Consider the following 26,999-nt stretch of genomic DNA (forward strand, 5'->3'; position numbering starts at 1 on the left):
ACAAAGTCCGCCGCTGCAGGACAGAGACAAAGTTAGGCCTAGCTCCAGGCAGGTCAGAAACTTACTACACAAAGGCAAGAAACAGGAGGCCCTATACCCACTCACTGGGGAGAATCCTGATATGCACCCTTCACCCTACAGTGCTCCGGAATGTGCCTGAACTTCCATCAGTAAAAGGTACTAAAGTGAACTGTGTGTTTGCCTATCCTTCTTCAGACCCGGCTGGGTCTCCTCTGTCCTGCATCCCTACATCCACGCTGCCCTGAGGCCTAGCTCCACCTGTGGGGAGCTATACCACCCAAGCTGCCAGAGGACTGCTGCAGTGCTGGTGGTGCTCACCAGAAACCGCAGGTGGTGTCACGAACAGTTTGCCTATCCTTCTTCATACCCGGCTGGGTCTCCTCTGTCCTGCATCCCTACATCCACGCTGCCCTGAGGCCTAGCTCCACCTGTGGGGAGCTATACCACCCAAGCAGCCAGAGGACTGCTGCAGCGCTGGTGGTCCTCACCAGAAACCGCAGGTGGTGTCACGAACATTTACAAACCTATTATCCCAATATACATTCCCCTCTTTTCAGTTGTCCGCCATGGGCCACAGACTGGGCCAGCCACCGTGAAATCCCCCAAGCATCTGAGGGCCCGGCTGCCAAGTACCCCACGGCCCCGGGGGCGCGACAATCACTTCTTCTGTCCTGTATATTATGGTGATGGGCAGACACCCAGCTCCCCCTCCAAAAAAACTAATGACACCTCTGGTGGTGGCTGGACATAAATAATATGATGGAGTGGAACATCACAGTGCTTGTGGTGTATTTGTTGACCTGTACATTCACTTAATACTAAAAGTGTGGGTCCCAATTTTTATATTTGTTTGTAGTGCATTGGGGGGGGGGGGAGTGGACCCCTTCAGGGCTCAGCACCCTTATTTATATCCTTCCCAGCAAGGTTTTAAATATGAGCTACACCTGGTTTTTACATTTACCCAGTTTAGGTGAGGTGACTTGGCACAGAAAGAGGTGAGACATAAGTGGTAGGGACCATCCATATTTAGGTACACCTTGACATGGTTGGATGGCTTTTCCACTTTTTGATCAAAAATTGTTTACTAAGCACTTTTATTTTTAACCTTTACAGTAATATTGGAGTTCATGTATTCACTAATCGCAGTGTTCTGGCGTATTGTGTATTTAACTGTTTAGTGGCGGCTCTAGGGTCAGATACTTAAGATAAGGCATTAATATCAGCTTAGTGGAAAACCACTTTAAAACAGTAGGTGGTAAGCTCTTAGCTTCTTCTAATCCTGACTGAATACAGCCATAATTTTATTATTTTGCTTCATCAAGAAAGGGATTTAGAACGCTCTATCAAAACCATGGAAGCTCCCGTCGTAGGTTATTCTCCAGTTGAACAAAAGTACCAAATGTCTGCTGCCACTTCATTCTCTATTGATGAGACTGACGAAGAAAGCCAAGCACAATGCTTGGCTATCTTCGTCGGTCTTAAACATTAAAAGCTTGACCACCATACCATTCAAACATGGTTGTGATGGGTGGGATTCCATAGAGATTAGACACATCCTTTGTAGAGGTGATTTGTATTTGTGGAACAACACCAGGACCATATCTGCGGTGATCTGAAGCATGTCAGGGTAATTTACAAAGTTGTCCTGGATAAATGTGATGTTGGCCGGTGGCCTGGATATGGCTTTGGGGCTCCCTGGCCTGGGCCAGATCTGGAAGTGAATACAATACAATCCACAGGACTGATATGACCTGTGATTGGCTGCAGCAGTCAATGAGTGACAGCAGGTGAGTACATTAGGCTTTCACATGTTTTATCAAATACAAGCCACTGACCAACATTACGCCTTTAACCACTGTACTGCAGAAGCAGACAACAGCGTAACTATACTACTGTATCTGCCTTAAAAGATGGACACTGACAGACACCATTGCAAACTTTGGACTCCGTCTGCCTCATTATACAGAATATGTATATGATTTATTTGCTCCTAGTACATATTTCTGTATGGAATAGATTCACTGGTGGAATATATATTAATGCGTATGGTTTATTCATTGAGGCCCTGAATGGTTGTTCAATGTAATTTAGAGAATGACATTTATAGATATTATTTTTGTTCTGATTTTTTTGTACTAATTTTTTTTATGTGGGAGAATAAGGGGCGCCATTTCACCCCAGGCATTAGACTTGTGAATATCAGCTCTGCCTATGCAATAGATTAAACTGCACAGTATGTTGGTCCTAAAACATGGGCTAGACATTCACTTTCACAAGAGGATCTGAAGCTTTTCCATCTGCAGTCCTGCATGGCATTTTCTGACCAATGTTCTAAACATCTATTTATAATTTTCTTTTCAAGTTTTAGGATCGTGGTTTGGTTCAAAATAAATTATAGAAATTCAAGGGTGTGTGATAAGATTATACTTTATTATATATTGCAATTACATGTCAGCTACACTGCAGCACATAGCCAAAAAAAGCAAGTACCTTATATATTTGATTATGACAGAATAGAAGACACACAGTTTTGATAAATCGGCCCTTAACAGAAAAACGGTCTTTGTTTCCCATAATAACGAATCGCTGCACAGCTTTCATTTTGGATTGTGTTCTTGAAAAATGAGAGCTGAGTTTTGATTGGTTGTCATGGGGAACAGAGACAGTTTTTCTTTTCGACAGTGTTGATGAATGAGATCCATAGTATCTATCATCAGAAGCTATAGAACTTGCACTTTCTAGCAGAGAGGTAGTCAGATTCCACAGCAGGGTACAGAAAGATCTGCCGACGGCAGGGTGGGCAAGACTGCAATCTATAATGACCTATTACAGCAATGTTATAAATTCTCAATGCAATTAATTCTATGTAGACATATATAAATACGTATGTAGGTACATATCTATACATTTGTCAGTTTTAGAGGGGATGTCATCACAATCCACCTTCCCATCCAAACTGTTGCTATGTTCATTTTGCTTTCTGAAAGGTAATGTGATCCACACGTTTACTTCTCAAATCTGTTGCTCCCTTAGAGAAAAAATTGCTGTTTTAATTCATATGTAAATGAGTCTTAAGTGCTTTAGGTGTGATCAGAGCACTTCCCAAGCCTTTTACTCTCCAACTCTATTACTCTCCCAGCCTCATCTTCCCATGCTTGACTGACAGCTCACTGGATTGACTACACAGTTACTGAGTGGCCTGTCAAGCAGGAGAAGGTGGGGATGGGCAATGAATAGAGCCAGGAAGGCAAAGGTTTGGGAAATGCTCTGATCATCCCAGGGCTCTTAAGTTTTATTTGCATATAGATTAAAACAGCAATTTGCAGTTAAGAACCATATAACCAGTTTGAGGGGTTAGGGGTACAGGTGGAGGTGGAACAGATTCTGTTAAACATTTCCAAATGCTACTTGACCTGGTGGAAATGTCAGCATGAAATTCTAAGTCGCATGACCATAACGGTAAAAGTGTAATTCTGACGAGATTGATACCATTACTGAATGTAGCTGCTTAGTCTCTGACTTTACACTCGACTACCTCCTAAACCAAATGCACATTTGCAGGTGTATAGTAGTTTTGATAATCTGGCAAGGGTTATTTTTTGTCCCATGCCAAATTATAAGGATTTTTAGACACCTAAATTGTGGGATACTAGAAAGGCAATGTATTTTCATTTATTTGAGGTCTACTCTAGAAACATTATTGCCACAGTGGTCACTTATTTTGGATATAGAGGCAATCCCCAACTTATGAACTTCCAGCTAATGAATGTTTCCTAGTTACAAATGTAAGATATTAAATAAAGACTAATACTCGCCTAACCGCTCACCTCTCTGGGCGCCCTGCTGCTCTCCATCAAGTCCTCTTCTTTCCACTGTCTTGCGCCACATTTTTGTCCTCTTCATTATAGGTCAGACCTTTCTGCCGCATCCAGGGCTCAGACGACACAGCGCATTTTAAAGTTGTGACGATGTGATGTCAAGTTGCAACGATAAGGTGCGCAGTAACCCTCCGAGGGACACAGCCAGAAGACATTTAGTGAAATGGTGGGAGAAGCAGCTAGCAATGGCAGAAAGAAGAGGATCGGATGATGGGCAGTGAGCAGTGGGGCTCCAAAGAGGTCAGTAATGAGGTGAGTATTCATTTTTTAGGGGATTTTTTGCTGTCCCTATTCAAACTTGCATACAAATTCAGATTATGAACAAACCTACAGAACCTATCTAGTTTGTACCTTGGGGGCTGCCTTTAATTAGGAAACTTAGAAAACAAATGAAGATGATTCAGTATAAGATAAGATGGAGAAGAATATAGAGAGCACATAGAGATTAGAGAGTCAGTCTTACACTGGCAGGCCCTTAACATTATTAAATCACATTTTACAAGAATTGGTAAATCGGTAAATAAAGAAGTGGCTGTGATTAATTAGCTATAAGATCATTACCATTTCATTTGGTATTTCAGATAGAATGATCATTTTCCCCCTTTAATCATGTGATTTTATAAGCAGCCCGTAATTTGTTAATTATGTGCACAAGATCGTCTTCTTCTTATGCAATAATGATGTCATCACAAAGATCCGGTTTTATCAGACTATCGTCTTTCTCCTCAGTTTTCTGTAAAAGACAGTAAATGTATATAACATTATAGCTGGGCTGCCATGACAATATATCAAAGACCAGTACAGAGATTAATGACATTATCATGACTATTCCAGTAAACATGACAAAAATGTAGGTAGTGGACAAAAAACTCAAGTACTCTGCGCAAGATTGGAGCACGACTATACAATGCACATAGCAGAAAAATTAAGATTCTAATGCATATTTGCCAACTTTTGTAACCTTTGAGAAGGCGCAAAAGAGAGATTCTGTAGAGGGAAACATAGCTGATTCCATATGCCGCACCCATTTAAATATACTCCTCAATACTGAAATTGCAATGCTAAGAAGGAAAAGTCGTGGAGCAATGAAAATCACAGGATCAGTAGAACATGTTAGTAATATGACATTGATGATAAAATTTAAACAAAATTGTAAAAACACCTTAATTTATTTAATATTGAGTATGAGCGTCATGCACAGAAAACCCCGCACTTATACACCTTAGCTGCTATCAATGAGAATATTAATGGTTGTCTAAGGAATGTTCTGCACGCTGAATGCACTTTGGCAAATTATTAAGATCCACTGCTGGCAGCTGCCTTTGCAATTGACTGTCACTGATGTCCCAGATGTGCTCGATGAGAAACAAGTCTGGAGACACTGCAGGACATGGTAACACATTTAGGCTACCCAGACTGCTTAGGACAGCAAGGTCAATATCTAACCTAGCATTATCATGTTAAGAAAAAAAATCAGTTCCTCTTTGTAGAAATGGCTATACCACTGATTTAACGACCAAATTAATGTAACACCGAGTTTGTACCTGACATGAAGACCAGAGAAGTCTGGCTATCATACATTATGCCACCCCACATCATAATTCTAGGAAAAGGACCGTTGTGATGTTCTCTAATGAAAGCCTTTTGATTGCAATATCCATGTTGTCTACTGACCAATTTCCGGCTATGATTTTGTCCAAGACAAAAAGCAGGATTCATCGCTGAAGGGGACTGAACTCCATTCCAGCTTCCATTGCCATCTTGCTCTGCACCACGATAGCCTTTGAGAGGGGTGGCGTTAGGTCAATGAAGAGGCCTTCATGAGGGAACATCATACCAGTCCTAGTCCTGGGTTTATGATGTGGTGGAGAATTATGTACAGTAGCTGGACCTCTTTAGTCTTCATTCCAGGTACACTAACAGCTTGGTGTTACATTGATTTGGTTATGGACTAGTGGTACAATGAATTAACCGAAGTGTCTTAGAAGCAGTTTTCATGTTTTCATCATTTACACATCGTTAACATGTCTATCAATCCTGTGATTTCTATAGCTCCACTACATTTCCTCTTGGTGTTGCAATTTAATTATTAAAGATTTTATAATACGTCATACTGCAATTAAACTACAAATAATCATAATAATTTAATTTGTATAACACCATCATATTCCACAACATTTTACAATGAATCTCTTAAGTACCGAGCCTCTTTGTACATTAATTACTAAGCCTAATTTTTCAATTTTGACCAGTGTCACTTTATGTGGTAATAATTCTGGAACGCTTCAACATATCCCAATGGTTCTCAAAGTATTTTTTAGGCCACGGCCCCACTATCAGTATTTGGTCAGTATTTGGTCAGTATTTTTTCTCAAGAGTGATAAATGCAGAATTGGTGACTTGTTGCTATTATACCTTTTCTCTCATTGTTCCTCACCTGGTTTTGCCTCCCACTCCTGAGAAAAAATACTGACCAAATACTGATAATGGGGCTGTGGCCTTAGCCTAAATATCATTGATGTCTCTGTATTTAGATTCATATATTTGCACGTTCTCAGCTATTTATATATGTACATCTCTGCATGATCTCTGTATGCTTTAAATCGGGCAATCCCTGCTTATTTTTAATTTTATAAATTTTTTAACATATACATTTTCATTAAAAACAATATATTTTAATAAAATTTGAAGCATGTGTCTCTTCCTAAACCTGAAACTAATTTTCTCTGGCAGTATGTTTGAATTTCTATACTGAAGTGTTATGCGCAATATGTTACTGTAACAAGTGTGTTAGGTAAGTGATGAATACACATATTCCTGAACTACACAACTGACAACATCGGACTCTTCAGCAAGGGATGATATTGGGTTAAAGAGGAATTGGCAGTGTTGGGTTTCTACATACCTGAAGCCTTATTCCCAGATTCCTCGGCCCTCAATAAACTAGACAGGTAATCACTAGTGATGAGTGAGCGCTAAAATGCTCGGGTGCTTGTTGCTCAGGTCGAGCAAATCATAATGCTCGGGTGCTCGACCCGAGTAATGAGCCCAATTTAAGTCAATTGTAAACTCGAGCATTTTTCCGGCGGCCCCCTGGAGGTCTGGAGCGGGCCTAAAAATTGATCAAATCGATATAAACAGTGCTCAAATGACATGGGACCAGCATGGGGAAGACCCCTGGAAGCATCCCAGACTCCCAGGTCTCTGCTGTGAACAATGTTGTCAGAGTATTATGCCACTTTTATGGACTGACAATAAAACATACAAAAACAAAGCAAAAAATTATTTTCCTGGAAAAAATGTTAAGAAAGATTCTTTCCAGGGTAATGACTTCACCAGTAAATATAATTTTATCATTTTACTACCTTATCTGGCCATGTGGTGTGTGAGATATGATCAGAAACATCCAGAATGAACACTCATTTCCAGCTCATAATACCATCTAGCACCTGTCCCTATTTTAAAAGCAGCTAACAGCGTTATCAATAGGGAATAGATTTTTTTCTGCATTGAGTATAACACAATTATTTCTGATTACATGCCTGTAAGACGCTATGCCTATTGCTATAGGTCACCCGTACACGAATCTTAGGTATCAATAGGGAATAGAATAGATTTTTAATTTTTTTTTTTGCAGCAGTAGTACGCAGTATAAGGAAATAATACCTGGCTGGATTCGTGTAATATGCTATCCATACTGAGATATCTCACCCGTAAACGTAATTCAGATAAGAGAGGTAAAATTGTAGAATATAAAATCTATTTGAATTGGCCTTCCCAATTCCAAGAGTGGGTCTCCTATACTGTGATTGCGCATATGTTATAATACCCCCACTGGCACTAAAAACCATATCTGACAAAACGCTAGTGGCCAGGACCTCCAAGGCATAGAGAGACAGTTCATGCCATGTGTCCAGCTTGGATACCCAATAGAGGTAAGGCACAGAAGAATCACGGAGGATGCTGGTACGGTTGCCAAGGTAGTCCTTCAGCATCTTCCAAAACGATTCCCTCCTTGTCAGAGTAACCTGCACATCAGGGCCTGGACACTGGGAGGGTCTGAGAAAACTGGCCCAGACCTTTGACAGCATTGCTCTGCCTCTGCTGCATCTGTTTTGTTTCTCCCTCGCCTGTACTCGTTGGTTGTCAAAGAAACCGTGACCTCTGCCAGTGTTGTCAGATGGGACTTTTTAAAATAATTCTCCAACAAGGGCCATCTGGTACTGCAACATGCAACATAGGAGTTGGTCTCCTATACTGTTATTGCGTATGCACCAAGTTCAAGGGCTGCCAAAAATTAGGACGCGCTCCAATACACTTTTGAACAGATATAATAGAGGGCCTCATTAAAAAAAAATGTTCCCATTATACTGTTATTGCGTATGCAGTGACTGCAAGGGCTGCCAAAAATTAGGACACACTTTAATACCCCTTTGAAGGGATATAGTGAGGGCCTCAATAAAAAAAATGTTCACAATATAAAGGAGTTGATCGCCTATACTGTTATTGCGTATGCAGTTACTACAAGGGCTGCCAAAAATTAGGATGTGCTCCAATACCCCTTTGAAGAGAAATAGCAGAGGGCCTCATTAAAAAATGTTCCCATTATAAAGGAGTGGGTCTCCTTAACTGTTATTGCGTATGTAGTGACAGCAAGGGCTGCCTAAAATTAGGACGCACTCTAATACTCCTTTCAAGAGACATAGAGGAGGGCCATATTAAAAAAAAAGAATCCCATTATAAAGGAGTGGGCTCCTATACTGTTAATGCGTATGCAGTGACTGCAAGGGCTGGCAAAAATTAGATCCCCCCAAAAAAAATCCAAAAAAACACTGGACTTGACTTTATGTTCCGCTGCTATCATCCAGTGATGTCGAGAAGTCTGGCCCAATCCGGGCACTAAAAACCCGCTCTAACAAAACGAGAGAGGCAGGGCAGGCCAGGAACTCTAAGGAGTAGAGAGACAGTTCTTGCCACATGTCCAGCTTGGATACCCAATAGTTATAAGGCACAGAGGAACCACGGAGGACGTTGGTACGGTAGTCAAGGTACTCCAGAATCTTCCAAAACATTTCCCTCTTTGTCAGAGTAACCCGCACATTAGGGCCTGGGAGGGTCTGAGAAAACTGTCCCAGACCTTTGACAGTGTTCCCCTGCCTTTGCTGCATTGGATTTGTGTCTCCCTTGCCTGTACTCCTTGCTTGTCCAACAAACTGTGACCTCTGCCGCCAGCGTTTTCACATGGGAATTTTTTAAATAATTCTTCAACAAGGTCCTTCTGGTACTGCAGCATTTCATTAGACCTCTCTGCCACAGGAAGGAGAGATAGAAAGTTCTCCTTGCAGCGTGGGCCTAGAAGTGTGATCAACCAGTAAGTAGTGTCGGCCAAAATGCGTACAACGCGAGGGTCACGGGAAAGGCAGCGGACCATAAAGTCAGCCATGTGTGCCAGACTGCCAACAGTCAAAACTTCCCTGTCCTGACCAAGAGGAAGACCATGCTCTCCTCCTCCTAATTCTCCCACTCCTCAGACCATCTATACTGAACAGACGGTATGAATGTTGTATGGGTGGTACCGTTTGTAGCGCAAGAAACCAGCACCTGTTCCTCCTCCTCTTTATCACCCAATCCGCGTTGAAATGAGATGAGGCTGGGCTGTGTGGCATGACCCTGTATAGTTCCTTGCTCCATCTCATCGTGTTCCGCCTGCAGAGCCTCCTCTTTAATTATGAGCAGTGAGTGTTTCAGTAGACAGAGAAGTGGAATGGTGACACTAATTATGGCGTCATCGCCGCTCACCATCTTGGTGGAGTCCTCAAAGTTTTGGAGGACGGCACAGATGTCAGACATCCATGCCCCCTCATCAGCTCTTATGTGCGGGGGCTGACCTGAATACTGACGTTCGTGTTGAAGATGGTATTCAACAACTGCCCTCTGCTGCTCACAAATCCTTCCCAACATACGCAACGTTGAGTTCCTATGTGTGGTGACAGTGCACACCAGTCAGTGAACTAGAAGCTGCAAACGCTGCTGAAGCATGGTGAGGGCAGAAGGTGTAGCTGACTTTCTGAAATGGGCACACATGCAGCGTACTTTCTCAAGCAGATCCGGGTAGATTTTGAGAAACCACTGAACCACTAGGTTGAGCACATGGGCCAGGCATGGTACGTGTGCAAGGTTGCCAAGCCTCAGAGCCGCCACCAGGTTCCAGCCATTGTCACTCGACCATGCCGGGCAGTAGGTTTAGCGGTGACAGCCACAGATCTGTCTACTCTGTTACAGCCAAAGGCGAATTATAATGAGGGCAATCTGGGCTACCGCCCGGGGTATCAGGCCTCCAGGGGACCCGGGGCTCCGGGGTGTCTATGGCCAGATTGCCCTCATTATATGTGCGGCGCCGCGGCACATACTGGCAGACAGTGGTGGGGGCCCCCGGACCGCTCCCCCAGCAGCGGCGCATGGATGCTGCTTCTTCTCTGGCCGGGCCAGCACTGCAGCTGTTAACTTCCCTGTGCTGGCCCGGCCGAGTCACTGCTAGGAGACACGGCCCTGTGCGCAGCCATGTCTCCTAGCTGTGACGTCACGCAGTGCGCGCCCGGCCTGCAGTGCTGCACCAAAGAGGAGCAGGAGGACTGGAGCCGAGCCGGGGGATGGTGAGTCTGTGTGTGTCTTTGTGTGTCTGTGTGAGAGAGTGTGTGTGTGTGAGAGAGTGTGTGTGTGAGAGAGTGTGTATGTGTGAGAGTGTGAGAGTGAGTGTGTGTATGTGTGATTGAGTGAGTGTGTGTGTGTGCAGGCAGATATCATTGTGTGATGTCTGTTTATATGTATTTTTGTGTTTCAAATGTGTGTATGTATATGTCTGTATATGTTTGTGTGTGAAGGACTGCGTGCGGTCTCCCGCTGTCCCTGGGGGGGGGGGCGTGCGTCCTCCTGCTGTGTATAGATGGCTACATGCGGCCTCCCGCTGTGTATAGATGGCTACGTGCGGCTTCCCGCTGTGTATAGATGGCTACGTGCGGCCTCCTGCTGTATTTAAATGGCCACGTGCAGCCTCCCGCTGTGTATAGATGGATACGTGCGGCCTCCCGCTGTGTATAGATGGCTACGTGCGGCCTCCCGCTGTGTATAGATGGCTACGTGCGGCCTCCTGCTGTGTATAGATGGCTACGTGCGGCCTCCTGCTGTGTATAGATGGCTCCGTGTGGCCTCCCGCTGTGCATAGATGGTGCCGTGCGGCCTCCTGCTGCGTATAGATGGCTACATGTGGCCTCCCGCTGTGTATAGATGGCTACTTGCGGCCTCCAGCTGTGTATAGATGGCTACGTGCGGCCTCCCGCTGTGTATAGATGGCTACGTGCGGCCTCCCGCTGTATATAGATGGCTACGTGCGGCCTCCCACTGTGTATAGATGGCTACATGTGGCCTCCTGCTGTGTGTAGATGGCGCCGTGCGGCCTCCCGCTGTGTATAGATGGCTATGTGCTGCCTCCTGCTGTGTATAGATGGCTACGTGCGGCCTCCCGCTGTGTATAGATGGCTACATGTGGCCTCCCTCTGTGTATAGATGGCTACATGTGGCCTCCTGCTGTGTGTAGATGGCGCCGTGCGGCCTCCCGCTGTGTATAGATGGCTACGTGCGGCCTCCCGCATGGATTTATATAGTGTGACCGTAAAAGAATGGTAAAAAAAATATATACATATATATAATTACCTTCTGATGGCCTGCCGACGTCAGCGGTCGCTTGACCCGTCACATGACTAAATGACATCACGGCAGGTCCTTTTCAGACCATCGTGAGCTGCCGGCAAGCCAGGACGCATCGGATAAAGACACCGGGGGCCATGAGAAGGTAAGTATGATATTTATTTTTTATTTTATTCTTTTTTTTCACAGGTACTATGGTACCTGGGTCTGGAGGAGAGTCTCCTCTTCTCCAGACCCGGGTACCATCCGCACATTGAAACGCATGGAATCCTCATGTACAGATGCAGTGATGCGGATTACATGCGTTCCAATGCAAGTCAATGGCGGCGAAAACGCCAAGCTTCCGCAAAATAATTGGTAATGCTGTGGATTTTTCCGCAATGATAATCCACAGCGGAAATTTCCACAGCATGTGCACAGCACATGCGGATTATCATTGGGGAACATGGCAGACCTTCTACCAAGCGTTTTTTAAGCGTTTCTGCAGCGGAATTGCTTAAAAAACGCATAGTGGGCACACAGCCTAAAAAAAATTATTATAATTAATATTGTGCCAAATTAATTTCACGTGAACTATCACATGATCTATCACAGGGGATCGTGTGACATGTGATACATCAGGTGTGTGTGTGTGTGGGGGGGGGGGGCCCGCGCCTTCTAAACTGCCCAGGGCCCTTGCTACTCTTAATCCACCCCTAGTTACAGCTTTCAACAATTCTGCAGCGGTGTGCGGTTTGTCGCCTAAGCATATTAGCTTCAGCAGTGCATGCTGCCGCTTGGCAGAGGCAGTGCTGCATTGCTTCTAGCTTCCGACTGATCTGGTCATTTCGGAGATGGAGGCTGAAGAAGAGGAGGTGCAGGAGCTGTAGAATGTGGGGGCAACCCTGATTGACCCAGGACCCTCAATCCTTGGTGTCGAGAGGACATGTTCCGTCCCAGAGTCTGACTGGGTCCCGGTTTCCACAATATTAACCCAGTGTGCCGTAAGTGAGATGCACTGTCCCTGGCCACAAGCACTTGTCTACGTGTCCGTGGTTAGGTGGACCTTCCCAGTAACTGCGTTGGTGAGGGCACGGCTAATGTTCTGGGACATGTGCTTGTGTAAGACGGGGATGGCACACCAGGAGAAATAGTGGCGGCTGGGGACCAAGTACCGAGGGATGGCCGCCGCCATGAGGTTGCGGAAAACTTCCATCTCCACAAGCCTAAAAGGCAACATTTCCAGTGCAAGCAGTCGAGATATGTGGCAGTTTAGTATTGTGGACTGTGGGTAGTTGGCTGCATATTTGCACTTGCGCTCCAAGGACTGGGGTAGGGACAATTGAATGCTGCGCTGGGACAAGAAGGTGGACTTGGTTGCTGTTGGTGGTGGCTGCAAGTGTGCAACGACAGGTGCAGGGTTGGAGGCATCTTCATCTTCACCTGCACTATGGATAGGGGATTGGCGTGCAAGCACAAAAGCGGAACAGGCAGTGGTGTCACCCGCAGATACTGTTCCTGGACCCTGGCGTTCAGCCCAACTAGTCGGGTGCTTTGCGGTCATGTGCCTGAGCATGCTTGGTGATGGTCAGGCTGGTAGTTTTGCTGCCGCTGCTGCCGCTGGCATGGCAGATGTTGCAAATGGCCTTTTGGGGGTTAACTGGACAGTCTTTAAAAAAGGGCCAGACTTTGTAAGACCTAACAGTTGGACTGGCAAACTTCCCTCGTATTGGTGTTCCGGGGAACAGTTGCCCGCCTTGTGTCTGTGGCCACCCCACTGCTTGTTCCTGCCTGTTGTAGTGCTATGCCTCCCTCCCCCTCTGCGCTGCTGTCCTCGCTATGCATATCACCTTGCCAGGTTGGGTCAGTGACTTCATCGTCCACCACCTCGTCTTCCACGTACGCACCATGGGCCTCCTCCTGACTTGCTGGCAATTGTGTCTCATCATCATCCACCTTTTGCGACAGTAATTGCACTTTCCCAACGTCGCCTTTGTGTGACCATGGCTGCTCAAATATTTGGGCATCACTACATGCGATCTCCTCTTGCCCGGCTTGAAGCGGGCCAGGCGAGAGGCCCGAATCTATAAATGGAAAAGTGAACAGCTCTTCGGGGTGTCATAGTGTGGGATCACTTGTCTCCGGGCACTCGGCATGGTGGGAGGAAGATGGATCAGGGTGAGGAATATGTGTTCCACACTCACGGCTACTGAGACTGGACAGTGTGGACGAAAGGGTGGTGGTGGTGGCAAACTGACTGGAAGCATTATCTGCTATCCAACCAACAACCTTTTCACACTGCTCTGGCTTCAAGAGTGATCTTCTGCGGCCCCCTAGAAAGTGGGACAGGATGGTATGGCGACATGATGTGGGTGCTTCTTGTGCTCCCTCAGCAGGCACAATTTCAGCTTGCCCACGGCCTCAGCCTCTGCATGCACCATCACGTCCACTTCCCCGTCCCTTGCCACGCGCCTTGCCCATTTTAAATGGAGTAGAATATTTGTCACGTCCCAAAAATGTCAGAATTATTACTGCAGTAATATAGAATGACGTCTGATGGCCACGGTTTTAGGCAGTGGCCTAATAGATATGGTATTGGTCAGCGACCAAGTGTGCATAGGTGTAAACACACAACTGGCAGACTTTAAATGGAGTAGAATATTTGTCACGTTCCCAAGAATGTTAGGATTATTACCGCAGTAATATGGGATCACGTCTGGTGATGGACACTTTTCTCTGCTTCCACAATACAGCAATGCTATTAAAATCAACCAAGTCTGGCTGTATGCTGCTAATAAGCAAATGGCAAGTAAAACTGGTATATTATATTGCTTTTTAACAAAATAATCAGGATTAAAAGCAAAACGATTATTAGTCCTGATATCTTGGGCAATGGATATGAGTAACAGCAGCAGAAAGAATGTGCAATGGACCCTATTCTGTTGTATACGCCATCCACAAACTCTGCCTGCCGTATTCCTGCTATCACCAGGATTGATATGCATCAGAATAAGTCCTTAGAAGGACTGTTAGTGTTGATTTGTAATGCTGTGAAATACCTCACTAAAACAAATACCAATTCTCTCCCTTGCTCAGCAGCACCTCTCCCTACACTGCCTGCTTGACCAGTAGACTGTGACAAACATGGCGGCGCCAGGTCTTATATAGACCCGATGACGCTATGCGGCCAGCCAATCACTGTAATGCCACAACCAACATGGCTGCGGCGTTACAGTGACTGGGAGGCAATCCCCGAGTGTTAATTTGCTGTCTAAACAGGGCCCAACGTGCGGGGCAGGGACTCGAGCTCCCGCCTGAGCATTTTAAAATTACTCGCCGAGTACTGAGCATCTCGAGGACTGAGATGCTTGGGCGAGTACCAAAAACTGGTGAGCATGTTCGCTCATCACTAGTAATCACATATATACATGCTGAAGTTGTGAGAAATAGCCATTTGATTTACAGCCATTTTACCTGCAAGCTCCAGTATACATGTATCATATATAAGGAACACAACCAAAGTATCTATAGACTTGCTATTAAGGATCAACGGTACGCAGCCTAACAATTCAAGTGGGCATCTACTAAATCTTGAAGCTTTGTTTAAGAGCACAGATGGCTTTTATTTTTTTGCAACGCTATGTGCACACACAGTGATTTAGACACTGGTACAGCCACCAAGTTTTCCTAGGCGAAGCTGCTTCAGGCAAACACCGGTGGTCGTTTTCCTGAGGCAGCTTTGCCGGCGGCCTTGACATTGTTCTTGCCTCGCCGGTGGCTTTTACTCTATACAGCTTTCTAGAGAAAGCCACCAGAGGAAAAATATAAAATACACACTATTAGAAAAAGGACATTATGTGCACATGTTCAGGCTTTTGCTACTTCCTTTAGCCACGTCATGGTACGAAAAACTCGTGAAGAGAAGTAACATGTTCATTCTTTGGGTGGCTTCGTTTGGAAGTTGTCTGCAGTTTACAAAAGTAAATACAGGAAAAAGACTACTGAAAAACTGCCTTCCACAGTCGTCAGGCCATGTTCACACATCTTTTCAGGTGGATTTCGCCAGGAAACCACCTTAAAAACTTGTCAGAAGAATGAGCATAAGCAATTCTGTGTAAAAACGACTGGCTGTGAATATGTTCAAACTTTTGAACATCTTTTAACCACCTAAGTTTTCTAAAAACGACAAATTTATTTATTGTGTTTTTAAAAAAATGATCACCAGTCTATTCTTCTGGCATTTTCCACTCTGAAGGTGCTCTGTATTTTACAAAACAAGTCAATGGGAAAGCTCAACAGACGCCCAGAAGATGACTAGATGAAATTGCCATCATTTTTGTTTAAAAAAAAAAGTGCAGTTTTTTCATTTTGTCTGTAAAGCGCTGTGGAATTAATGGCACTATATAAGTGAGTAAAATAAAAATATTCAATGGAGTGAAAAAACAGCTGAAAAACAAAAATAAAAAAAAAATTCACAAAAACATGGGAAAAGAGCTCATGAGCTTAGGAAATTACTGGAAAAATAGCACAAACAACACTTCAGAAATAAAAAAAACTCCAGAGTTTTCTGAAGCATCTTTTGCTTGAAAAACTTGTCTGGTTTGCTTGAGTTTAAAATACATCGTGTGCACAAAGCCTTAAAAGAAAGAAGCAGCTGGCTTTTTCCTGAAGCGGCTTTGCGAAAAAAAAAACAAAACTGATGGTTCCCTGTCAGATTAGAAACGTTACGTGTACATAGAAACGTTACATGTACATAGCTTAAGGCTATGCGCACATGGAGATTTTTGAGGAGGTTTTGGAGCATAAAGTGGCTATGTACCCACAAAGTCTTTTTGCTGAGTTTTTGGAGTGGAAACTGAGCTGAAACTCTCCCAAGGCTATGTGCACCTGAGTTTTCTTTCACAAAGCCGCTTCATGAAAAAGCCAGCTGCTTTTTTCCCAAACCGACTCTGCTGGCAATTTTTTTTTTGTGGTTTTAGAGCGCTTTTTCAGGAGCAATCCATGAAGAATCATCCTGATAAAGATGTCATGTGCAGTATGTCACAAAAGTGAGTACCGCCGTGTTCACATACCCATAAGAGGAGTGAAAAAGTGGACTTTCTTATGGTTCATTGAAAGAGTTAGGCTGTGTACACACAAAGTCTTTTTGCAGAGTTTTCAGAGCAGAAACAAACTGAATGAAAACAGAACGTTTTTGAGATTAAAGCTATGTGCACACTGCGACTTTTCCATCTTATGTCACATGTTAAATAAAGTGACATGCTCATTATTCACAGTATAAAATGAAAGACACCGCCGGCACTTTCCTGAAGCGGCTTCGCCTTGGAAACACCATGCATGTGCACACAGCCTACGGGGACAATTTGGAGGGTGTCTGCTTAGTGGCTATGTGCACATAAAGTTTTCGTTGAGTTTTTGGAGCAGAAACTAAGAATTTCTGCTCAGTTTCTAATAAAAAAAAAACCTCAGACTATGTGCACAAAGCCACTTTCTGCTCCAAAAACACCTAGAAAAAACTGCATATTAAAGTATTTAAATGGCTATTTTTTAGAAAATACATACTGAGGGCTCATTCACATTTGCGTATATAATATCGCTCCGATTCTCAGCCAGAAAAGTTGGCGAGTGTCATGCATATGTCATTCTGTGTGTCATGCGAGTGTGCTTTATTTTTCTCGCCTAGCAGTATGCCATCTGAATGCTATGTGTTTTTAACATCATCTTTTACATACTATAATAATCCTCTATGAAACATAAAATCTAGTTGTCATAAATAATCAAGCAATCTTATATAAACATATATATAGATAGATGATAGAGAGTTATTAGATATGTAATAGATATGTAATAGATAGAATAGATAGATATCCTGCAGCTACGTATATGATTTCACAAGCCCTTTACATATAATAAGCTTGCACTCTTTAGTGCCACATGAGGGCAACGTGACTTGGCGATTCTGATGAGCGGTAACGTTACGAACGTCACCGCCCACTGCTGGGTTTCGCGGAGCGCAGCGGGATGTTGGAGTAGCTGCTGTTCAAAGCCTATAGAGCCTCAGAACGAGTCTCCATAGCCTCTGATTGTTGGAAATCAAGGACCATCATAGGAGGCGCTGGACTATGTCGGACCTTTGTGGGAACTTTGCTTTCTAATAAAATGGTTAACGAAGAACAGTCTCTTGTTCATATTTCTCTCTTTTTATGTCTTTCAGGTTTCCATTTGTGGACTACATCAGATTCCCTGGACTACGTCAGACCTGTATGTTTTTTTAAAATAAATTGGTAAACCAGGGAAAGAGTTAGGGAATATTTTTGTGCATGTGTTTTTTTCTTTTTACTTACTGGATTAGTAATGGGGATGTGTGATAGACACCTCTCCAATACTAACACGACGGCTTGATATCAGCTTTGTTTTGAGACAATTCACAGCTGACATCAACCCCAACTACCATTACCCCAATTGCCAATGCACCAGGGCAATCGGGAAGAGCTTAGGCGAAGCGCCAGAAATGGCCCATCTAATGTGATTCACCACTTCTGGGACGGCTGTGGGCTTGTATTTTTATGCTGGGAAGGTCCCAATAACTATGGACCTTCCCAGCCTGATAATAGCAGCCCGCAGTTGTCTGCTTTACCTTTGCTGGTTAATAGGGGGGGAACCCAAATCGTTTTTTTCATTTTTTTATTAGGTTAAACCAGGCTAAACCCCCTTTAGTGACATATGAAAGGCACTAAAGGTTGCAAGTTTATAATATGTAGGGGGGTTGTGACATCATCTATCTATAGCTTTATATTATATATTTGTTCATTGTTTATGTATAAAAATCAGACGGCAGACGGATGGTCTGTGTGCTGTCCGATATTTTCTTGCACCCATTGCCTTGCATTGGTGAGCCTCGGAGGATATACGTGGCCATACGCAGCATGCTCAATTTTTTTCCTCAACTGAGGAAAGCCTCACAGATTAGCACTGGCTCATTGATTAACATTGGAACGAGTGCAATGCGATTTTTTATCACATTGCACATGACGTATTTATACGCAAGTGTGAGCGACCCCTAATGCAGTGTATCTGTCTGAAATTGCCAACATGGGTCACTTATTCAGGTATGAATTCTGATCCTTATATTTGGAATAACAAAGCAACTACCATTTACTTTTGAACAAAACTGCAGAATAAATTAAAATAGTAAAAAAGTCATTTATAATAGTTGGATTATGACCATTTATTTTTTCATTTTTTTCCAGCTCAGTTTTTAACTGATCTTCACAGGACAAGTTCTTCAAACCCTATAGCAATGAGAAGTTGCAGATGACCATAAGGTTTAAATGAATGACTGCCTATTTAATATATATGCGGGCTACATTCTCCTACCGGGTAGGATCTTCCTCCCCCACCTTCCTAGTGGGGTAAAAGAAGAAGGGTATTTCACACATATATGGTGCCCCTGGCCTAGGTGGGTGCATGAACGGATTTCTCCACAAGAGGCCCCCACAGCATACACACACCTCCACCTTCCACCTCAGACCACTAGAGGGAGCCCGATAGGGATATAAATAGGGAAGGTGGAGCTAGGTAGTCAGTTCCTCTGGAGAGTTCAGCAAGTACAGGTCTGAATACAGAGTCGAGCTCAGTCTAAGTCAGTTCCTGCAGTAGATGAGCCAGAGAGAGGTCAGCCTGCAGTGGAGCCCAGTCCAGGGAGAGCTCAGACTAGTGAGCCAACGGCGTGCCAAAGCCATAAGAGCGGTGAAGCGCGGCAAGCTGCCGCTAGTAGTGTGTATAGCCTAGTGAGGGCCCCGAGCGAGGCCGAAGACTAGAGGAGTGAGTAGCATTGGGGGCAGGGGAGCCGTGCAAGCTCACCCCAGAAAACATATACCGGACACCGGGTCCGCGTCTACAGGGCCGTATATACCCCTGTAGAGACAACCGGAGACCCCTGGAAGACTTCAGGTCCCAGGATCACCCAAGAGCTGATACGTACCAGAGCCAGGAGTCACGGAGGCCCCGCAAGCTGGGAGCGCGTACTCCAAGAGAAGGCCCTACCACAAGGTCAGCCGGTGCAGGACAGAGACAAAGTTAGGCCTAGCTCCAGGCAGGTCAGAAACTTACTACACAAAGGCAAGAAACAGGAGGCCCTATACCTGCTCACTGGGGAGAATCCTGATATGCACCCTTCACCCTACAGTGCTCCAGGATGTGCCTGAACTTCCATCAGTAAAAGGTACTGAAGTGAACTGTGTGTTTGCTTATCCTTCTTCAGATCCGGCTGGGTCTCCTCTGTCCTGCATCCCAGCGTTCCCTATACCTACGCTGCCCTGAGGCCCAGCTCCACCTGTGGGGAGCTACACCATCTTAGCTGCCGGAACACCAGCCTCAGTGGGCTGCCGCAGCGCTGGTGATCCTCACCAGACACCACAGGTGGCGTCACGAACTTCCACATAATCATCCACCCTTTAAAAGAGAGGCCCAGGGTATGGGCCCGGGAGCCGACTGCCACGACATCCCCCAAAGCTAACAACAAGGCCCGGGCGCCGAGTCCTCCCCATCCCCTGGGTGCGTCACATACACACTTCTCAGCACTTGATATAGGGTGCGACTCCAAGGGTTAATTTATCTCCTCTCACTCAATCATGCACTTAACCTATGCTATAGGCTACAAAGTGAGAATGAATCACACCCCACTCAGTCAACATACCCTGGATACACAACACGCTGCCACCCTTCAAACTCACGGGGTGATGAGTCCCCAAGGTATATACTACTGTCCAACAGTCAAAATGCCACACACTCTGAAAGACTATGGATTCTTTAGAGCATACAAGGTCCAATCTTATTAAAGTTTTAAGCTTTAATATAAAAATTAAAGTGCTTACAAGAAAAGGTATGAAAAGAGAAAAATAAGGTGACACACAAATAAGCAAAACATTTATAAAATAAAAATTGAAAAACAGAAATACCTAAACGTTTCCATCTAATGTTATTCTTCTATTTCCTTGAGGGATGGAGAAAGGGTTTATGGACCATATCCAACTCAGGCTGACCCTCACATGTCCCCTTTTCATTGTGAAGCCCATTTTTTATATACCTGTTTGTGGGCTCAAGTTTTCCCGGATGGACAATATTGTATTATTGAAATCTCAGGTCTGTAACTGGACCATGGGCTAATTAGGGATGAGAACCTTGCATATTAAATATCTTATTTCTTCCAACCACCACCATCCATATGGTAAATAGGAAATGTCCATCCTGCCCACCAAGGACCATCTGACCAAGCTTTGAAGCTGGGTCTCATTAGGGTGAGGTATCAGGAATGACACTCTCTGTAGTCCCAGTGATACCCCCTTTGGTTCAGAGTTACGGTAATAAAAGCACATAGATGTTATGGCTACTTTGTGTAGTATAAATCATGTGAATGGCAAACTTCCCTCCAATGTCATTTTGTTCTCATTTTCTTTACAGTGTTCTTAGTGAAACAACCCCAATAAGAATACTACATTACTATGTGATAGTAGAAGGAGTGCTCTGCATCTATTTATTAATCAAATAATGTAGTAGACGCAGAAAGACACTATATTCCCGTAACTCCCGAGTTGTGCAAACAGTGTCGCTCAATGTGCTGTGCTGTTTCTGTAACTTCCATTAACTTCTATGATAGTTACACAGTTTAATGCGTCTGAGATCAACCCTTTCTCTGGCAGTCAGAATCTTGAAGCAGTTAATCCTGTCTTGGCCATAAAAGTCAGAGAAGGGAATATAATCCATTAAGAAACATTAATTAGCAAGTGTCAGCTAACCTACAATACTCGGAATGAAATGGATTTGTATCACTATGATCATATAGTTTCATAAAGATGAAATTTACAAGTCCTATAGCAGGATTGACATTTTTATCACCCATTGCAGGATTATCAGCATTGATTAGTAAAGAGATATTTTATGACTAACCTCCAATTTGCAGGAACTGCAACATGACTTCACTCTCAAGCCCAAACAAAAAATTGTTAGGCAGAGACCCCAAATCATCATCAGCAAAGTCATAATTTTCATGCTGGTTAGCAAAGTCTGGAAAAGAGAGAACATTATATGAACATGAGACTTATAAAACAGCAGTGAAGTGTCCATATTTGCTGAAAGTTGCCACATTCCATCAGAAAGTGACAGCTGCCCATACACATTGAAGAACTCACATTTTCAAATTCTGAAGGCAAATGGGGTGAATTTCATTAGGGGTATGAGCACATGACATCTTTAAGAAAACATAGGTTTTTCCTGAAAAGTCTTCTTTGCCATATTTTTTATCATTTTTGTGGCTATTTTTTTTTTATCCTATGAATAACATATTGGTGGCTTTCAAGAAGAATGCACCGGTCACTACTTTTAGCTGCTTCACAGCGTTGCAAGCATGAAGTGATTAAAAGAAGTTACAAAAGCGGAAATGAACAGCACGATGCTTTGTCATTGCTATGCGTATGTTCCTTCTTTATTGGTGTTTTCTTAGCACAACTTCAGGCGGTGTCAATGTGGAATCCACCTAAAAAATACTTCATCTATACATACCCTAAGTGATCAACAGTTTGAAAAGGTAAACTGACCATGACAACCTTCTCTGGTAGTGTAACCAGTCTGCAACTACAAGCTGGTCATCACAAGTGGGGGGTGAGCGGACCAGTGGATGGTCTTTCTCTACTTATCTCTCTCTTCTCTCTCCTTCTCTTCCTGGAGAAGTCCATGTTCAGAGTTCAGCACCGGACACTAGATGTCCGGTACGAATACCTAGCTTTACAGTTCGAGTTTTCTCAATCAGAAACAGAGCTTCTGAAAAATATTGTTGTATGTATTGTGAACAGGTTGTGAGGTTGGTTGTGGCAGTTCAGGTGGGCTTGTTTTTGTTTTTTTTCCACTTCTTATGGTGCACAAAATGCGTTTTTTCTGGCTGATTCTGCCTGGAATACACCTGAAAAAGAGCAGCAAAATCGCCACAACAAATGAACACAGTGCACAGCAATGTCAAAACGACATTGCTGCACACATGTTCAGTCTTTTCTTACTTCTTTTAACGACTTCAGGCTTTGGAAACTGTGAAATGGTTAAAAGTAGTAACATGCTGATTCTTTGGGCAGCTTCTAGTAGGTTGACGCACATCACTATAGAATAAAATAAGCAGAAAAGACGCTGGATGTGTCTTTTTCTGAAGAGTCTTCATCACTTTTGCAGAATCTTTTTTTAAAATTTTAGATATTAAATAGTGGCGGCTCTTAGAGTTTCTTTACTATTATCTACAATGTGCACAATTATTAGGCAATTTGCATTTTTGATGATTAGTTTTATTATTGAATAACTACAGTGCTGTCAGTAAATCCAAAAGGTTAATAAACCTGAATATTTAAGAAAGGAAAAGTGAGGTTTTGTGTTTCTTAAGAGAATATCTATGTGTGTAAAATTATTAGGCAACTAAATAAAAAATGTATATTTTCCCAGCTATTTTCATTTGTTACATAGAGAATAATAATAAACAAACAACTCAATATGCACAAAAATACATTTCTGACATTTCTACAAAAAAGTCTAAGTTACCAATATCCTTCCACCCATGGAGTTTGTCAGTTTCTTAATATGCTGACCATCATCTTTTTGGACAGCACCAACCGCCCAGACACTGATTAGAGAGGTGCACTGTTCGCCTTTACTGTAAATCTCTCACTTAAAACGAACCTGTCAGCAGGATTTTGCTAACTAAAGCCAGTGTCATGTTGAGGCTGCTGCACTGATTAATATGATACCTGAGGTGAAGAAATCTGTCTTGTGGTTCTTGTGTAATCAGTGTTTGCAGTGTTGAGTTAATGAGATGCCAGTGCTTCGCGGCGGGACTGTAGGCAGGGTCTTATCCTGGTGCTCTAGGTCAGATCAGCAAGATAAGACCTGCCCACAGGCCTGCCCCTGTCTCTCTTTCTGGCTGTCTCTATGATGAGGAACATACTTGTGCCTACAAGTTCTCAATAGGGTTTATGCCAGGTGAGGAAGGGTCCATGTCATTATTCTTTCATCTGTAATGCCTTTACTGGCTAGACAATACTTTGATGCATGCAACGGAGCATTGTCTTGCATAAAAATCATGGTTTTATTGAAAAATTCAGGGGATTTCCTGTACCACTGCTTGAAGAGAGTGTCTTAAAAAACTGGCAGCAGGTTTGGAAGTGGATTTTGAGTCCATCTTCAGACTGGGAAGAACCAACTTGCTCATCTTTAATAATACCAGCCCATAGCCGATTCTCACCTACACTTTGCTGGCGTTGCAGTCAAAGTGAAGGTCTGTGCTCGTTACTGATCCAGCCATAGACCCATCTACCTAATTCGCGAAGAATCACTAATCTCACCAGTCCTTAAAACCTTTGAAAAATCTGGGCCTAGTCTTGATCTTTCAACTTCTGTGTGTTGTTCTGTGGTGGTCGGGTTTCAGCTTCCTTTACCTTGGCCATGTCTGAACACTGAACACCTTGTACTTTTGGGCATTCCATGGAGGTTGCAGTTCTGGAAAATGACATCTCTAGAGGATAATGGCTTCTTGGTTGCTTCACGTTCGATTCTTCTCAAATCTGTGGCAGTTAGGCCATGTTCACATATCACAATTTTTTCAGAGTTTTTTATGCAAATTTTCAGCTGCGTATTACAGTACCAGCAAAGTCTATGAGATTCCAGAAATCTCATACACACATCATGGTTTTTGTTGATCAGGAGTTTGTGCTTTGCATGTTTTTTTTGCAAAATAGAGCATGTCACTTCTTTCAGCGTTATTTCAGCATTTTTTCACCCAATGGAAGTAATGGGTTGTGAAGAAAACGCAACAAAAATGCAGGTTTCAGGTTATTCAGCGTTTTTTGTGCCAAACCAGAATGAGATTTTTTTTTCACTGAACTTTATGTACATGCATAAAAGAGACAAAAGGAAAAACGCACAAACAAACAAGCAAAAAAGCAAGAAAAATCCTGAACAAACCTCCTGGCAAGAGATCAGGTTTTGCTGCAGAAAAAAAAACGCAGCAAAAACGCAATGTGTGAACATAGTAAAAAAACCGCTGAAAAAACACTGCAAAAACGCACAAAAATGGTACCCGGGAAAGACTACTCACCCCCATCATCCGTCAGCTGCTCCCGGGAGCAGGCACGGCTGAGGAGAGAAGGAGTCTCCGTAGCCAGCGCCTGTGCGCTGTGTAAAAATAAAAAAAAAAGTAAAAATCTATATTAAACTAAAAAACACCTATTATTTTCCCCTGTCCGCTGTCCTCCCGTTGTCTCACGGCGACCTGATCACCCGGTTGTACATTGACGGGAGCGCGATCGCTCCCGGCAATGTACATCGCTGTGCTGCTGGGACTGAGTTCACTGGAGTTCATCAGCTGAAGATCAGCTGACGAGCTCTGGGACCTCACTTACGGCATCGGTGCTGCATGGGAATTTTCCCACTCAACATTGATGCAATAAGTGAGGGCACTGGATGATCTTCAGCTGATGTACTCTGGTGAACACAGCCCCAGCAGCGCAGCAATGCACACTGACAGGGGTGATTACACTCCTGTCAGTCTATAGTGCTTTCTTCTACAGCAGTCACATCAGTGATTGCTGGTGTGACTGCTGTAGAAGTGACCCGGATCGTCGTAGGACACTGGGATTACATTATAATGGCAGACAGGTGAGGGATATGGTTGGTTTTTTTTTTGGTTATTTTTACAGGAGACAAGGGCTTCGGAGATTGTGCATTAGGTAAGTATACAGTGTTTTTCATTTTTAAATATAAGATTAAAACCTTGTGGAATTTTATTTACATAAAAGACTTTATTCTGGCAGTGTCTTTATTTTAAAAAACATGAAAAACCTTACTACAGGGTTAGTAATGGGGGCGACTTATAGACGCCATCCATTACTAACCTGGGCTTCATGTTAGCCGCCAATACAAGGCTGACATGAACCCCAACCTTATTACCCCACGCGCTACCGCTACACGGCAGTGGGAAGAGCGGAGGCCTATGGATGCGCTATTTCTGGGGCTGCTAAGAGCTGATATTATTAGCCGCGGAGGGGGCCAGGATCCATGGCCCCTTACCTGGCTATTAATATTGGCCCGCAGCTCTCTGTTTAGCCGTTGCTGGTTAGATTTTATAGGGGGACCCTACGTCAATTTTTTCTGGGGTCCCCCTGTAATCTAGCCAGTAAAGGTTAAGCAAACAGCTGTGGGCTGTTATTAATAGCCAGGGAACATGTTTGGCTAATGGCCCCTTCCCCGGCTACTAATATCGGTTCCAAGCAGTCGGTTTTCTTTCTACTGTTTATGAAAATGACGTGGGAGCCGACACCATTTCTTAAAATTTTAGGCTATGTGCTCACAATCCGGACGTAGCAGCGCTTTGGACGCAGCATATTTTTACTGCGTCCAAAATGCTGCATTCTATTGAACGCAGGTAAATCCACATGTGTTCACTAAACCGTGCGGATTTACCGCATTCATAACATTTTAGTGATCAAATTTCTGTTTCGGAGACTAGCTACTCTGCAAGAGAATTTTACATGCTGCGGTCCTGAAAGACTCGCCGCATGTCAGTGTCCACAGGTGATCCGAAGCCTCAGATACTCGCATAGTGGACATGGAATTTCTAGAAATCCCATCCACTATGCTCTAACATCTGGACGCTGCGGGTTTGACTCTTCATAAGCTTCAAACCTGCAGTGGCTCCTGATCGTGGGCATGTACCCAAACTCACCAGCAGCATGTCAATTTCTGTAGTGGACACACTAGTCTCTGCTGCAGATTTTGACCAACTGAAGTGTCATTACATGCGGTGGATCTGCATATATTGACAACAAAAGTGTGCCATTAGAACACAGCGTTTTGGACGCAATTAAAATACGCTGAGTCCGAAGTGCTGCTGGTTGCTGATCGTGGGGACCAAGTGGCTAAACAGCTGTGAGCTGTTATTAATAGCCAGGGAACATGTTTGCCTAATGGCACCTTCCTAAGCTAAAAATAGCAGTTCTCAGCTGCCCAAGAAATGACATGAATGGGAATGATAATGAGATTAAGGTATATGGGATTAGCTGACACCTAGCCCTTTTATTTAGTGATGAAAAGGTGTCAACCAGACAGTTTCATTACTAAACCTAAGTAAAGTAAAGATTTAAATAAACACACACACTGAGAGTAAAACACTTTATTTGAAATACAACAGACACATTCTTTAATCATTTAAATTAACCAATATATTTACCCCAGGTTTGAAGGTAATCCAAGGGTTAAAGCTATGTCCCACATTTCTTTTTTCAAATATCTTTATTTAGTTCCAAAACGCATTCATTGCTGTGAAAAAATGCATCAAAAAACACATCAAAATCATGGCGAAATGCATGTTTTTTCTGCAGCGTTTTT

General features: G+C 43.6%; 1 protein-coding gene across 1 annotated transcript in view; it reads right to left on the reverse strand.

Annotated features, from left to right (window-relative positions):
• Nucleotides 1–2,430: 2,430 nt before the first annotated feature.
• LOC141273141 (uncharacterized) overlaps nt 2,431–26,999 on the reverse strand; it is a 62,577-nt gene continuing 38,008 nt past the window's right edge. Inside the window, exons 6-7 of the mRNA XM_073684582.1 lie at nt 21,531–21,647; nt 2,431–4,632 (exon numbers count right to left, since the gene is read on the reverse strand). Coding sequence (XP_073540683.1) covers nt 4,567–4,632; nt 21,531–21,647 — 183 coding nt within the window. The 3' untranslated portion in view covers nt 2,431–4,566. The remainder of the gene's footprint in view (nt 4,633–21,530; nt 21,648–26,999) is intronic.

Source organism: Phyllobates terribilis, unplaced genomic scaffold (assembly GCF_046119375.1).
Source record: "Phyllobates terribilis strain yellow unplaced genomic scaffold, ASM4611937v1 Scaffold_5__5_contigs__length_657084704, whole genome shotgun sequence".
In the NCBI taxonomy this organism is placed as follows: domain Eukaryota; kingdom Metazoa; phylum Chordata; class Amphibia; order Anura; family Dendrobatidae; genus Phyllobates; species Phyllobates terribilis.